The sequence below is a fragment of the Ischnura elegans genome (genome assembly GCF_921293095.1).
Source record: "Ischnura elegans chromosome 13 unlocalized genomic scaffold, ioIscEleg1.1 SUPER_13_unloc_1, whole genome shotgun sequence".
Classification (NCBI taxonomy): domain Eukaryota; kingdom Metazoa; phylum Arthropoda; class Insecta; order Odonata; family Coenagrionidae; genus Ischnura; species Ischnura elegans.
The window spans coordinates 7,518,190-7,532,484 of record NW_025791657.1 but is presented as its reverse complement, the minus strand read 5'-3'; the positions used below and the strand labels follow the sequence as shown (position 1 = coordinate 7,532,484).

Below are 14,295 nucleotides of genomic sequence, written 5' to 3'. Positions count from 1 at the left end.
AAAGAGGGAGTTTTCCACAACGTACCTTCAGTTCAAACAAGGCTATTTACATAAGGGGTGTACGGTTCGAAAGAGGGTTCCCTGCTGGAGGTCATACGCACAGTCAAAAAACTTGGAATGGATATTAGTTACTTACGTAGGCAGAGAATGGCCTCCTGGCCTTACTGGCAGAGCACTTGTATTGACCAGCTCCATTTATTGACTTGGACGGGACTACGTCAATTGACATGTTCCACGCAGAATGTGTTAAAAATGAGATAAGGAGAAATTAGGCAACTTGAAAAATAACTGCAATTTCACAAATTAGAACTGTATAAATTAATTTACCCTATAATTTTGTAATATTTTGTGGAAAAATTTTTCTTAAGCTATATTTGTATTTTTTACAGCTTGCTAGGTACCTGGTAACAGATTAGCTATGCACAAAATCATGATTTTCATTATCAAATTATCATTAAAAAATTATTCCTGAAATGAATATTAACTGTCAGGCTGGAGAAAATTTTCATGAATAATTCATGCATAATTCCAGACACTTAAAATTCAATCACAATTCCCGATCTTCCAGGTCGCTGGGCACACTGAGATTCACATGAGTTCGATATTAATTTGGATTTGATAATCACTCGATTCATTATGAACAATTTAAAGAACCAATTCATCACCTCAAATCATATCCTATCCGAATTCACATAATGAACAGAAATTTCTACCTCTATCGGTCGTAGCCAAAGTGTTGAAGAGCAAGTAAGGGTGAATCCTTGCCCTCTCTCGTGCTCTTCGATTAAGCATTCTTCAGAGCAGGACCGTAGTGGACTGGAATCTCAATAGGTGACAACATCACTTCCCAAATGTGACCATCATAAAAGTGCTGAGTAGAGCAAAAGTGCATTTACCGTGGATTGGAACATGGCCTCAGTAAAAGTTAAAAACTTAGCACTGTCAAAAATGCAAAAATTGCTTGAAAAGTTAGATCTACAAAAGAAAACAAAACCACAGTGCTAAATAACTCCTTTTGCTCTAAATTATGAATTTGCAATTACGTTTCAAGTGTCCTGCTTATCCTCCATTCATCCTTTCCTTTTATTCCTTTCTCACTAGATGTCTGGCCGAGCCAACAGGCATTTTTATTCATAAAACATCTGCCATTGGGTAGAGTTGGGATATTCGTCTGGTATCGGGGTGGATTTTTTATGAATGAGACATTTTCTTTCTAATTGAAAATCATGATTTTGTGCATAGCTAATCTGTTACCAGGTACCTAGCAAGCTGTAAAAAATACAAATATAGCTTAAGAAAAATTTTTCCACAAAATATTACAAAATTATAGGGTAAATTAATTTATACAGTTCTAATTTGTGAAATTGCAGTTATTTTTCAAGATGCCTAATTTCTCCTTATCTCATTTTTAACACATTCCGCGTGGAACATGTCAATTGACGTAGTCCCGTCCAAGTCAATAAATGGAGCTGGTCAATACAAGTGCTCTGCCAGTAAGGCCAGGAGGCCATTCTCTGCCTACGTAAGTAACTAATATCCATTCCAAGTTTTTTGACTGTGCGTATGACCTCCAGCAGGGAACCCTCTTTCGAACCGTACACCCCTTATGTAAATAGCCTTGTTTGAACTGAAGGTACGTTGTGGAAAACTCCCTCTTTGTCTTTCTTATTTATTTGACCGATTCTGACGACCTTCTTGAAAATCGCATCCGCAATGAATGTGTTAATTGCTAGCTAGCTTATACAAATACATAAATTACTCAAAAAAATAGATACACAGAAAAATATATAAAATCATACTGCAAATTCATTTCACCCTTCCAAACTTTAAAATTGTCATTATTTTTCAATTGGCCTACTTTTCCTCTTATTGCTTATTTAATAGGTAGCTGTCCTGCATTTTTCACCTCATGGCATCTGGTCTCCCTATTCACACAAGCGAAGGTGACTTCCTGTAGAAAGGCATTCATTTACACAGCACAAGGCCACTTATGTAAAACAACCGAGTAAATGTCAACAACTTAGGGTCATTAAACTCAGGTTTCACTGTGGATGAGAATAAAACTTACCAACATATTAGATCCGAGTTGTTGGGAGTCTAGCACAGGAATGTATATTTCAGTCCTTTGGGCTGAGTAAGTGAGATGTGAGGTGCCTTCTACCTCATCTTGAATGAAGTCTTTTGTGTCAACAGGAGTCCCCAACTCTTCATCAGCTGCCTCCCCTCCTTGGATACTCTATGGATAGGGTAACAGTGATATGAAATTCACTTAATTCATAGTCAACAATTGAAGCATACTCCTAATATTAATGAAATAGGATTTTCAATGTGATATCCAAGCATTTGCGTAAAGCTTGACGTGTTTCTCTTAATCAAAAACTCAAAACATAAAAAGCTTCTGAAACCAAATTAGGCAGGAGAATACTTGGTATAATCAGTTCACATAGTGGGCGTAGTACAACGTACATGAGGCATGAAAATAGAAAATACACAAATATTTTCAACAGACGTGTCTTTAAATGTGAATCTTTGATGTGGAATATGTTTTTGATTCATTTCTATTGGAATTGAACTCCTGTTTCTATGTACTCAAATACCAACTCTGGGAGAGAAGGGATATATATCATATTTTGGCCACTATCTTAGGCAGAAGGGTATGAAATCATCAGCCTGATATTGGATGGGAGACTTAAGAAAAGCGGTAAACAGGAGAAAAAATTGTTCTAGGACTCAAAACATTATAGAAGAGAAAGCAATTAGAGATACATGGGACCAATTTCAACGGGCAAGAGAGCAATGCCTGAACAGCCAATGCACAGAATAGTGTACAGCATAGCAAAGAAAACAAATGAGAATCTAGGAAATTCTGACAAGTCCACTTCAATCATCTGGTGGACGAAACCTTACTAATTTAAGAGATTCTTATATTTTTAAATCTCATCACTGAATAAGGTAAAAAGTAAATACAGCTAACATGCTTTTTCAACTCTACATTTAGGTGAAAAATTTCTTCGCCAAAGAAACCTGTATAGAGTTGAAATTTTATCAGAAAAAAATTCTAAAACATCTAATTCATTAAACAAAATTTACTTACAAAGTGGAAAACCAATCCATTCCCTGTACAGAGAATCACTAACAAAAAACTTTTCTGAAAAGGTAAATTTCTAACAAAAGTACTTATCTGAAAAAATATTGAAGTTAAAAAAAACAGACCTCAAAATTTATCATAATTATCAAAATACCAAGTGTAAATTTAACACAAAAATTTTTTCCTCAACATCCCCAAAAAATGCAGAATATCAGATTCAGTGATCATCTTGGTTGGTATTCAAAGAAAAAACCTAGGGATTTTAAAACACCAAAATTTCAATGCAGAATGCAATTTTAACAAATATAATATTCAAAGAAAGTTTTTTTTTTTGCTCAAAAACGAAATTATTTTGTAATAGCAGAAGTGTCATAGAATGTTTTAGCAAATATAATGTTCTCATATCAATAAACATTTTTGCTAAAATAAAAATGTAAACATTACCCTCTAACAAAGTAACTGTCCAACACAGTAAACAAATTGATACTTAAAAGATACATCACATTCATTTTCTCATTTTGTTTAATTTTATGCATATAGTTTAAAACGTTAGTAATTACATTTTTTGCAACTACATATCAAGTTCAAAGCTGAAACTTAATTTCAAATACTGGGCCACTTCTATATACATTGCACCTCTCATCTTTTCGTATAATAAGCCGTGAAAATTGAGAGAAGTTTTTGAACTGTCAGCAGGCATGTTTTATAAAAAATAAAGAAAGCCTCAAGAATTCACATTTTGTGTGTGTAGTTGAGCCTATAATTGGACACTAACTTTCAGCTCAATTTAAGTTCACAATTACGATTAGCAGGAACCAGTAGGAGATTTTTTCGTTCGTTTTAACATGCTTCGGTCACCCAAGTGAGTACATGTTTAAAAGGGATTGTTTCATTGCGCAGTGGGTGCATTGCCTTTTATGAGTTGAGGAATTAATTTGCCCCACTTTGTTAGCCGTAATTATTTTACAAGCACATAGCTGAATCAGACAACAAAACTTCTTTACTTATCACCACCAAAAACACCAACTGCAGGGTAAAAATCACTTTGCATGGAGATTGAGAAAAAAAGCTTGAGGGACACGGGGTAGTTTCACTACTCCGTCAACCTTGTACGACGGCCTTTTAAGTTCTCCAATATTATCAATTAACAATAATAATTCTCTATTTATTTTTAATCTCTAATCCAAGCACTTTTTAAAAAAAAGTTAGATTTACCACCTGCAAGACGTCATACAACATTCTATTTCCTAAGTTGTGGCATCAAGTGAATAATCAATCACAATTTTGAGTTAATCCAATAAAAAAACTGCTAAAACAAGTTTAATCCACAACTAATGATTCAACTGGATTTCTCACTGCTGTCGACACAAAACAAAGTCTCTCACTTGACATTTACCGAAACATACCATGCACCAGTCTTCAAAAGAGAATAAACGAAAGTACTCACCCTAAAGCAATTCACCCCAGAAAGTTTTCTCAGCTTTGCGTCCGATTGTAAACAAGTCATTTTGAAAACACTGAATTCCGTGAGCTTTTTCAAGCATAGTGGACACAGGTTGGTGGGCAGGCCATCTCTCACAGCGACCTAAGATAGCAATCAACACGCTATACATTGAAGAAGAGCAGAAACTACTGAAAGTGAATAACTAAAGCAATATGACAAAGAAAAATAAATAAGTTGTAGGTATCGAAACACTTACTTCTAACCCGAGTAAATCATTTATAGCATCCTTCACAGTCATTCTGCAAGCTACGTTGGAAGTGAATATGTTGTAAAAATAATCATTATTCTTCATGCATAGTCTGCATAAGGTACCCACAGAATCCCTTTCTGATGAAGCGGTGAAAATCCCGGCGGTACGATTCATGTTTCAACTTCAATCACTCATTCAATCTGCAAATATGTTTAATCGTCGATGAAATCATTGACACACAACGGACTGAGATCTCCAGATTCGTCACGGGAGCTAAATAGATTTCAATGATACAACATATTTTTAGAATGCTCACGGTGAAAGAAAAGTTTAAATTTTAATATTTAAATAACTCAAAATCACCTCAACGAAAAAATACACAGCAAATTTGATATTATGGTTGACCTTCTACTTCACGCTAATAATCAATGTTAATATAAGAGCATGCAATAAAGATTAGTTTGCTTTCGCGGAGTGTTAGTTTTCATTTCTACCGCTAGAAACAGATATACATAGCAGGCCTCTAATCAAGGCTCGTTCGGGTAGAAGTGAATATTAAGTATGAGACGGAGTATGCCAATAAATTGAATATGGTTTGTATTTTTATATTCTGGGTACTTAAAGTGTTAATCTTCTTATCTTCTTTACAAAATATTCCACTCAAAGTCCTTCACTTATATAATTCAAATGAAAAAGTTGTTTTCGAAGGCTTTCTTTCCAAGTTAATTTTGTGTCATTAACGTATTTTTCTGAGTAAATATCAATTGAAATATAATTTATCATTTACATAGATAGTTTTCACGTTATCTACTCTTTGCAGACTTGTATTTATGTTGCTTCATGGAAGACTTCTTACATGGTTGCTTTACCCATTTGCCTCTAAACATTCTACCATTTTATAGTCGTTTGATGTGTCCCATCAACACCGTGCAACACTGCTTTGTCCCGAAAGCATTAATATTGCTTGCGTAGGGTGCTTTCCATTCATTGACACACGTCGACACAAGTCGACTTGCGTCGCGGTTTTCGTGTTCCATTCGGTGTGTGTCGCCGACTGTTGTGACACAAGTCAACAAACGGTAACGCTCAGGAATAGGAGAGTTATAAACAAATGACGCGAGTAGACACAAGTCGACGCGTGAGTCGCATGAATGGAAAGCACCCATAGTCTTAAATGAAAAGTCTCCTCCTTTTTCCATGCTGTTGCCGGTGAATTTCGGAACGCGTCTTCATTAGAAGCCTGCTATTTATATGTGCCTCTAGCGACGAAAATATAAACTAAAACTAATGGAAAGCAAACAAATCTTTGCTTGCATGATCTTATATAATCGTTGTTACAGAGAACTGCAAGGTCAACCGTCTTATCCATTTTGCTGTGGTGTATTTTTCCGTTGAGGTGCTTATGAATTATTTAAATTTTGAAATTTAGACTTGTCTTTAACCGTGAGCATTCATAATATAGGTTATATCATCGAATTGCACGTAGTTCCCGTGACGAATCTGAAGATCTCATTCTGTTGTGTGTTGATAATTTCATCGACGATTTAACATATTTAAAGATTGAATGAGTGATTGAAGTTGAAACATGAATCGTACCGCCGGGATTTTCAGCACTTCATCAGAAAGGAATTCTGAGGATACCTTGTGCAGACTATGCATGAAGAATAATGATTATTTTTACAACATATTCACTTCCAACGTAGCTCGCAGAATAACTGTGAAGGATGCCCTAAATGGTTTACTCGGTTTGGTAGTAAGTGGCACGTTGCCTACATTTTTTTGATTCATCTTTTTGATATTGCTTTCATTATTCCGTGTTATGAGCATCATTTCGCACTTCCCCAATGTATAGCGTGATGATTTCTATCTTAGGTTGCTGTGGGAGATGGCCTGCCCACCACCCTGTAACCACTATGTTTGAAAAAGCTCACGGAATTCAGTGTTTTCAAAATGACTTGTTTACAATCGGATGCAAAGCTGAGAAAACTTTCTGGGGTGAATTGCTTTAAGGTGAGTACTTTCGTTTATTCTCTTTTGAAGACTGGTGCATGGTATGTTTCGGTAAATGTCAAGTGAGGGTCTTTTGGATTTGTCTACAGCAGTGAGAAATCCAGTTGAATCATTATTTGTGGATGCAACTTGTCAAAGCACTTGTTTGATTTGATTTACTCAAAGTTGTAATTGATTATTCACTTGATGCCACGACTTGAGAAATAGAATATTGTATGACTTCTTGAAAGTGGTAAATCCAACTTCATTTTAAAAAGTACTTGGATTAGAGATTAAAAATAAATAGAGCATTATTTTTGTTAATTGATAATATTGGAGAACTTTAAAGGCAGTCGTACATGGTTGACGGAATAGTGAAGCTAGCCCAGTTTCCCGCAGCATGTGTTTCTCAATCTCCGTGCCAAGTGCTTGTTACCTTGCAATTGATGTTTTAGTGGTGATACGCAAAAAGGTTTTTTGTGTCATTCAAATATGTGTTTGTAAAACAATCATAGCTAACAAAGTGGGGCATTCAAGTTCACCAACTCAAAAAGGCAATGAACCCACTATGCTATGAAACAATACCTTATAATATATTTACTCACTTGGGTAACCGAAGCATGCCAAAATGAACAAATGATCTCTTACCATTTCCTGCTAATTGTAAGGGTGAACTGAAATGCATCTGTAAGTTAGTGCCCAAGCATAGGCTCAACTGCACACACACAAAATGTGAATTATTGATGTTTTCTCTATTTTATAACAATATATACTTGCTGATGGTTCAAAAACTTTTCTCAATTTTCATGGCTTATAATGCGAAAAGAGGAGAGGTACAATGAATGCGTAAGTGTTTAAAATTACGTTTGAGCTTTGGAGATGATTGTTGCAAAAATGTCATCACAAACGTTGTAAACAATTGACGTACAATAAAGAACGATCAGAAGATAGATGTGACATATCTTTTAAGTATCAATATGTTTAGTATGCTTGTTAGTTATTTGATACAAGATTGTATTTACATTTTTATTTTTGCATAAATATTTTATTAGTATGAGTATGTTGAGCTAGAATAATGTATGTAACTTCAGCTATTACTACTAATTTTCTTTATGAGTAAAAATAAAGTTTATTTGAATAATCTATTAGTTAAAATTGCATTCTCTGTTTCAAATTTTCGTGTTATCAAATGTTCTTTTTCTATGAATACCAACTAAGATATGCACTGTATGTGATGTGCTCTGTTTACTTGATTTTAAAGATGGCTTATTTGGTGTAATACCATATTTTATTAATTGATATGGTTAGCCTATGTAACAGTCTTCACAATCGTGGCTTGCCATGTCATATCCTTCATTTTTAGGGGTTGTTCAGGAAAGTTTTTTTGTGTAAAATTGGCCCTGGGTATTTTGGTAATTTTGATAAATTTTGAGGTATGTTTTGTTTAACCGAAATATGTCTTCTATAGGTTATTTTGTAGATGTTTACCTTTCCAGGAAAATGTTTTAATAAGTTTTACATTGAACAGGGAATGGATTGTTAATCCACTTTGTAAGTAAATTTTGTTTAATGAATTATGATTATATAGTCAGAGCAGAACTCTTGAGCACAGAATGGAATGAATTTGATGTTTTAGATTTTTTTCTGTTTTACTTTCAAATGTATGCAAATTACTTTGGCCAAGAACTTTTCACCTATATGTAGAACTCAAATAGCATGTTAACTGTATATACTTCTATAAGTGATGTGCTTTGAAAATTAAAAATCTCCTAAATTATTTAAGGTTTAATCCACCAGACTATTCGTGTGGAGATGTCAGAATTTCTTAGATTCCTTTTTATGTTCTTTGATGTGCCGTACACTATTCAGTAGATTGGCTGTTTAGGCATTGCTCTGTTGCCCATTGAAATTGGTCCCAAGTATCTCTAACTGCTGCCCCATCTTTGGTGTTTTGGGACTTTGAACATCTTCTTCTCCTCTTAAGTACTTTCCTATAACTCTCCCATCCAGGATCAGACTGATGACTTCATACTTTTCCCCCCAGAAAGTGGCCAACATAGGAGATATACCTCTTTAATCCCAGAGTCCATTTTTGAGCACATAGAAAGAAGAGGTTAATCATAAAAGAAATGAATCCAAAACATATGCTACATGATTGGATCACATTTTAGGACACCATTGTTGAAAACATTTCTTTTCTGCTTCCGTTGCCCCAAGGATGTAATACAGGCACTACGTAAACTGAGAATACGAAGTATCTTCTAGCCTAATTTGGATAAATAGCTATTTAGCTTTTGATTTATTGAATAAGAGACACATGTCAATTTTATGCAAATGCTTGAGTATAAGATTGAAAATCCTATTTCATCAATATTAGGAGTAAGTTTCATTTGTTGACATTGAAGGAGGTGAGTTTATCGCAGTTACTTTCTCCACAGAGTATCCAAGGGGATGAGGCAGCTGATGACATGTTGGGGTCTTCTGCTGACACAAAAGACTTCATTCTAGATGAGATACAAGGCACCTCACATCTCACTCATTCAGTCCAAAGGACTGAAATATACATTCCTGTGCCAGACTCACATCAATTCAGAGATAATATGTTGGTAAGTTTTATTCTCATCCAAAGTGAAACCCTTGTTATACGACCTTTATTTTTTTATATTTACTATGTTGCTCGACAAAATTGCTTAAGCCCAATGTAACTGAATGCATTTATACGGGAAGTAACCCTTGCTTGTGTGACTAGGGAGACCAGATACCATGAGATGAAAAAGGAGGACAGCACCCTATTAAAAAAGAAATAAGAGGAAAAGTAGGCCCCTTGGAAAATAACATCAATTTTATAAGTTGGATCAATAAAATTAATTTACTCTATGAATTTATATATTTTTCTGTGGATCTAATTTTCTTAAGCATTTTATTTATTCGTATCATCCTGTTAGCTATTAACATATTGCACATTCAATGTGGATGTGATTTTCATGAAAGTCCTTAGAATTGGTCAATAAAATAAGAAAAAAAATCAGAGGGAGTTTTCCATAACATACCTTCCATTCAAACACTGCTTTTTACAAATGGTGCACACGGTTTATAAGGGGGATTCTTGTTGAAGTTCATAGGCACGGTGGAAGAACTTGGATTGGATATTAATGACGTACCAAGGCGGAGAGTGGACTCCTGGCCTGACTGGCAGAGCCTGTCAATTGATGTGCTCCACACTGAATGTTTTAAAACTAAGATAAGAAGAAATATTGCATTAATTTCATAATTTAGATATGTAAAAATTTATTAGATCTGTGATGATATATATATTTCGTGGACCTAATTTTCTCAAGCAATTTTTACATTTTTTACACCTAGCTGTTAACAGATTTTCAATACACGCAATCAAAATTTTCAATTCGAAGTACAATTTCCCACTTTTCAAAAATCCACGTGGATATTGGACAAAAATCTGCACCGTACCCACTGGCAGGTGTTCTATGAATAAAAATACCCGCTGGATCCTCCCGACATCAAGGTGCAAAAGGGTTAAAAAGAAAGGATGAATGGAGGAAAAGCAGGACACTTGAAACTTGCTATGCCGAGCACATGGCTACTGGGACCGCCTTGTCAAGGAAGCCATTCAGATCCGCGTCAACCGCAACAACTTCAACAGGGACACTGGTTTCCAAATCAGCAATGCTTGGAGACCAATAATGAAGTCTATTATATACGACAAAAATGGCGGGAAAACCTCAACAAGCGTGAACCAATCAGGTTACACCTGAACTCGGATGGAGTGTATATATACTGAAAATTTTTGAAGAACGGCATTCAGAAGATCCCCTGAGGATGATCAGCAAGTCGCAGATCGAAACGTCGGGAGACATGGACGATATCAACCGGTGGAAAACCCGAGAAACCTTTCTGCAACTGATACGCCGGGAAAATCTAAGATCATACATAACTCACCTCTACGGGGAGGAGACACATCGCAGCGTCCGTAAACTTTCGGACCTACGCAAGGAGAAGGCAAAACTATTATGCAGTCTTGCTTTTCTTCTGAAATGCCGCGACGAAGAGGCTATTCCAACTTTTGCCAAGGTGAAATCCTCGCTTAAATCGACGAAAGTAGATCGAATTCTCCAACGGACCAGCCTTGCCCTGCTCAGAGAACAAATACAGAACAAACGACGGATGCTGGATCACAACGCCAAAACTTTGAGAGATCTTCACCTACGCCTCTCTACCATTCTTTCACAGATTGACTGGGAGCATGTTGATCGGGCCACCGCAGCCTTGGGTGATTCATTGCATAACCGTGACACGGAGAGACTGAAGCAGAAGTTCGAGCGTCTACCTAGGAAAAATAAACCTAACACGAAACCAGATCGCCACCGCTTGGTAATAAATCTCACCGACGAGAGGATAGACGAAGACACCTTATCTGTTCTCTCCAAGGGCCTGAACTTTGCACCGGCACCACGATCAATACCATTCAGCGACATCATCGGTGGAGTGGAGCAAGCAGTACGAAAACTACCCAATGACGCCGCAGAAGATATAAGAGCAGAGATATCTATGACTTTGAAGAAAGCTGTGCCGCCCAAGTCCAACATCAGTTTTAAAGAAAGAGCTGCTCTGCGATCCTTACGGAAAAATACTGCAGTAACCATCTTACCAGCCGACAAGGGCAACGCTACCGTACTCATGAAAACATTGGATTATCAAGAGAAGATGAAGGAGTTACTCACAAACAACTCATACAAGAGAATTCCACGAGACCCCACGGACTCTATTAGCAGAAAGACTATTAAGCTCATCAAAGAAGCGGGAATTCCACTGGAGACAGCGAGGCACCTTCGAGCAGAGGCACCGGTGCCTCCCAGAATCTACGGATTACCGAAGATCCATAAGGAAGGAGTTCCACTTAGACCAATCGTGAGCGCCATAAGTTCGCCAACCTATAATCTGGCAAAATATCTAACCGGCATTCTTGCACCACATGTAGGTGTAAGTGAACATCATGTGAAGAACTCACTGGAATTCGTCGAGACCATCAAAGAGATCCGAGTGGACACGACTGACATCCTTGTCAGCCTGGACGTGGTGTCATTGTTTACCTGTGTACCATTGGCTGACATGATGCGGCTCTTAGCAGAAAGATTCGACTCTGACACAGTCAAGCTCTTCCATCATGTGCTGACTTCGACCTATTTCTCATTCGATGGACAATTCTACGAGCAGACAGAGGGTGTAGCCATGGGTTCGCCGCTATCCCCAGCAAATGCGAATTTTTACATGGAAAACTTTGAAAAACAGGCTCTCAACTCAGCTCCACTGAAACCCAAATGCTTTTTTAGATATGTGGACGACACGTTCCTGATCTGGCCACACGGAAAAGACGCCCTGGACCTGTTCTTCGCCCACATGAATAGTCAGCATCCGAGCATCAAATTCACCATGGAAAAAGAGACAAATGGCCAACTCCCGTTCCTCGACATTCTAATCCAGAAAAAGAAAGATGGAAGCCTGGGACACAGCATATACAGGAAAGCGACTCACACCGACCTATATCTCAACAATCAGAGTCATCACCACCCATCACAGAAGCAAGCTGTATTGTCTACTCTATTGCACAGAGCGAAGAAGATTCCCGATAACGAGAGCATCCAGAATGAGATAAAGCACCTGAAGATTACGTTTCGGAAAAATGGCTATAGCAAACATCAGATTTCTGAGGCCCTAAAAAGGACCTTTAACAAGCCCATTGGCGGCATAAGAGAGCCGCAAGAAGAGCCGACCGCGAAAGCCTTTCTTCCCTATGTCTCCACAATATCCGGAAAGATACAACACATTCTAGGCAGATACAATATTAAGACAATTCATTTACCACCTCCAAAGCTCAGGGATCAACTGGTGAGAGTAAAGGATCCCCTCGGACTGAAGACACCAGGAGTCTACGAAATTCCATGCGAGTGCGGAAAGAAATACATTGGAGAGACCAGTCGGACTATTGAAACCAGAACGAAGGAACATCAGAGGTACTTACGGCTGGCCCAACCGGAAAAGTCTGCAGTGGCGGAGCATAGCATCAATGAAGATCATGCCATACAATGGAAGGAGACGAAACTGCTATGCCGAGCACATGGCTACTGGGACCGCCTTGTCAAGGAAGCCATTCAGATCCGCGTCAACCGCAACAACTTCAACAGGGACACTGGTTTCCAAATCAGCAATGCTTGGAGACCAATAATGAAGTCTATTATATACGACAAAAATGGCGGGAAAACCTCAACAAGCGTGAACCAATCAGGTTACACCTGAACTCGGATGGAGTGTATATATACTGAAAATTTTTGAAGAACGGCATTCAGAAGATCCCCTGAGGATGATCAGCAAGTCGCAGATCGAAACGTCGGGAGACATGGACGATATCAACCGGTGGAAAACCCGAGAAACCTTTCTGCACACATTTAATGAAACATAAAATTAAAAAAATGTATAAAGAATTGCTCATTAATGACCAAAATATATAGGAAGATACAATAATATAAATGTTTAGTTATAAAAGTATTCTTGTTGTAGAATTTTTAACATTGAGGTCACATCTGAATTGACATGGGGTCATTCCATTTGAAATGAACCAGGTCATGACACCCACCGATTCGGATTTTCATGAAACTTATGGTGATCGTACATCCTGGTATAATTAGATATTGTACACAATTTTAGCCTCCAATTGTCAATTTTTAATGAAATATGAGCAATTGAACCTTTGGCGTGACCCGTAAAGTGCCGCAACATGCAACACATTGTGATTTTTATTTTCATCCATAATTCCATTCCTGTGAGATGAAAAGCCATTATTATTTTCTATAGCTAAGTGGTCTATAATGATCCCACGACTATCTTAAATATTCAGTACATGAAGTAATTCAGCTGCAAAAAAACGAAGTGTACAAAAAAATCTCGCTTGTAACATTTTTCATTGTCAGCATCCCCAGGAAAAGGCCATGCGAATACAGACACATGGTTCAGTTAAAAGTAATCATTAATGTATGAGCAAAGATCCTGATGAAAAAAAGTCGCGAGTCTGACGTTCCTTTTATTAAAAAAATACTCATTCATGGTCACGATAAAGAAATGGCTCTTTTTTAAGTCACATAGAATTTACACAATTCAGAGGAGAAATAAGCTTATACTCATGATTAAACAATATTGGAGCTTGCATTATCTCACTATAGTGTATGCTCCTGGTTCTTAGAGTAGGAAACACAAAGGCAATCATGTGAATGTACTTCCCAACGTACTGCTAATTTTTTGCTTACAGGACTATTCCTACCAAGCTATTTCATACAAGGGTATGAAGTAACTGAATAGTATGGCATAAAAGGCAGAGGAGAGCTATCAGAAAGTTTTCTCCAATTTCAGTCCAAGTGAAGTTAATTCAATTCTCATTCGTATGGTGCTGCCTTAGTGATATTGTGTGTTGAATTTCAGACTAAGCAACTGGTGTGTGTGATTGATAGCCAAGCT

At 37.2% G+C, this 14,295-nt stretch overlaps 1 protein-coding gene and 1 long non-coding RNA gene across 2 annotated transcripts; one reads left to right on the top strand and one right to left on the bottom strand.

Moving 5' to 3' along the window:
- Window positions 1-1,957: 1,957 nt before the first annotated feature.
- On the bottom strand, window positions 1,958-5,174 carry LOC124172405. The gene is made up of 3 exons (XM_046551859.1): window positions 4,789-5,174; window positions 4,536-4,673; window positions 1,958-2,236 (listed from the first exon to the last, which is right to left on the bottom strand). The coding sequence occupies exons 1-3, from the start codon at window positions 4,954-4,956 to the stop codon at window positions 2,036-2,038; spliced, it is 507 nt and encodes a 168-aa protein (XP_046407815.1). The 5' UTR covers window positions 4,957-5,174; the 3' UTR covers window positions 1,958-2,035.
- A 947-nt stretch (window positions 5,175-6,121) lies between these two features.
- On the top strand, window positions 6,122-6,678 carry LOC124172421. The gene is made up of 3 exons (XR_006868161.1): window positions 6,122-6,178; window positions 6,269-6,535; window positions 6,655-6,678. It is a non-coding gene; the product is annotated as an uncharacterized LOC124172421 (long non-coding RNA).
- Window positions 6,679-14,295: the final 7,617 nt, after the last annotated feature.

Excerpts from the sequence above, each read along its gene's own strand:
- LOC124172405 (XM_046551859.1), bottom strand. The coding sequence starts at position 4,956 with ATGAATCGTACCGCCGGGATTTTCACCGCTTCATCAGAAAGGGATTCT. Across the intron at positions 4,674-4,788 it reads ATGATTTACTCGGGTTAGAA|GTCGCTGTGAGAGATGGCCT; the intron begins GTAAGTGTTTCG and ends TTGCTATCTTAG. Across the intron at positions 2,237-4,535 it reads CTGGGGTGAATTGCTTTAGG|AGTATCCAAGGAGGGGAGGC; the intron begins GTGAGTACTTTC and ends CCCTATCCATAG.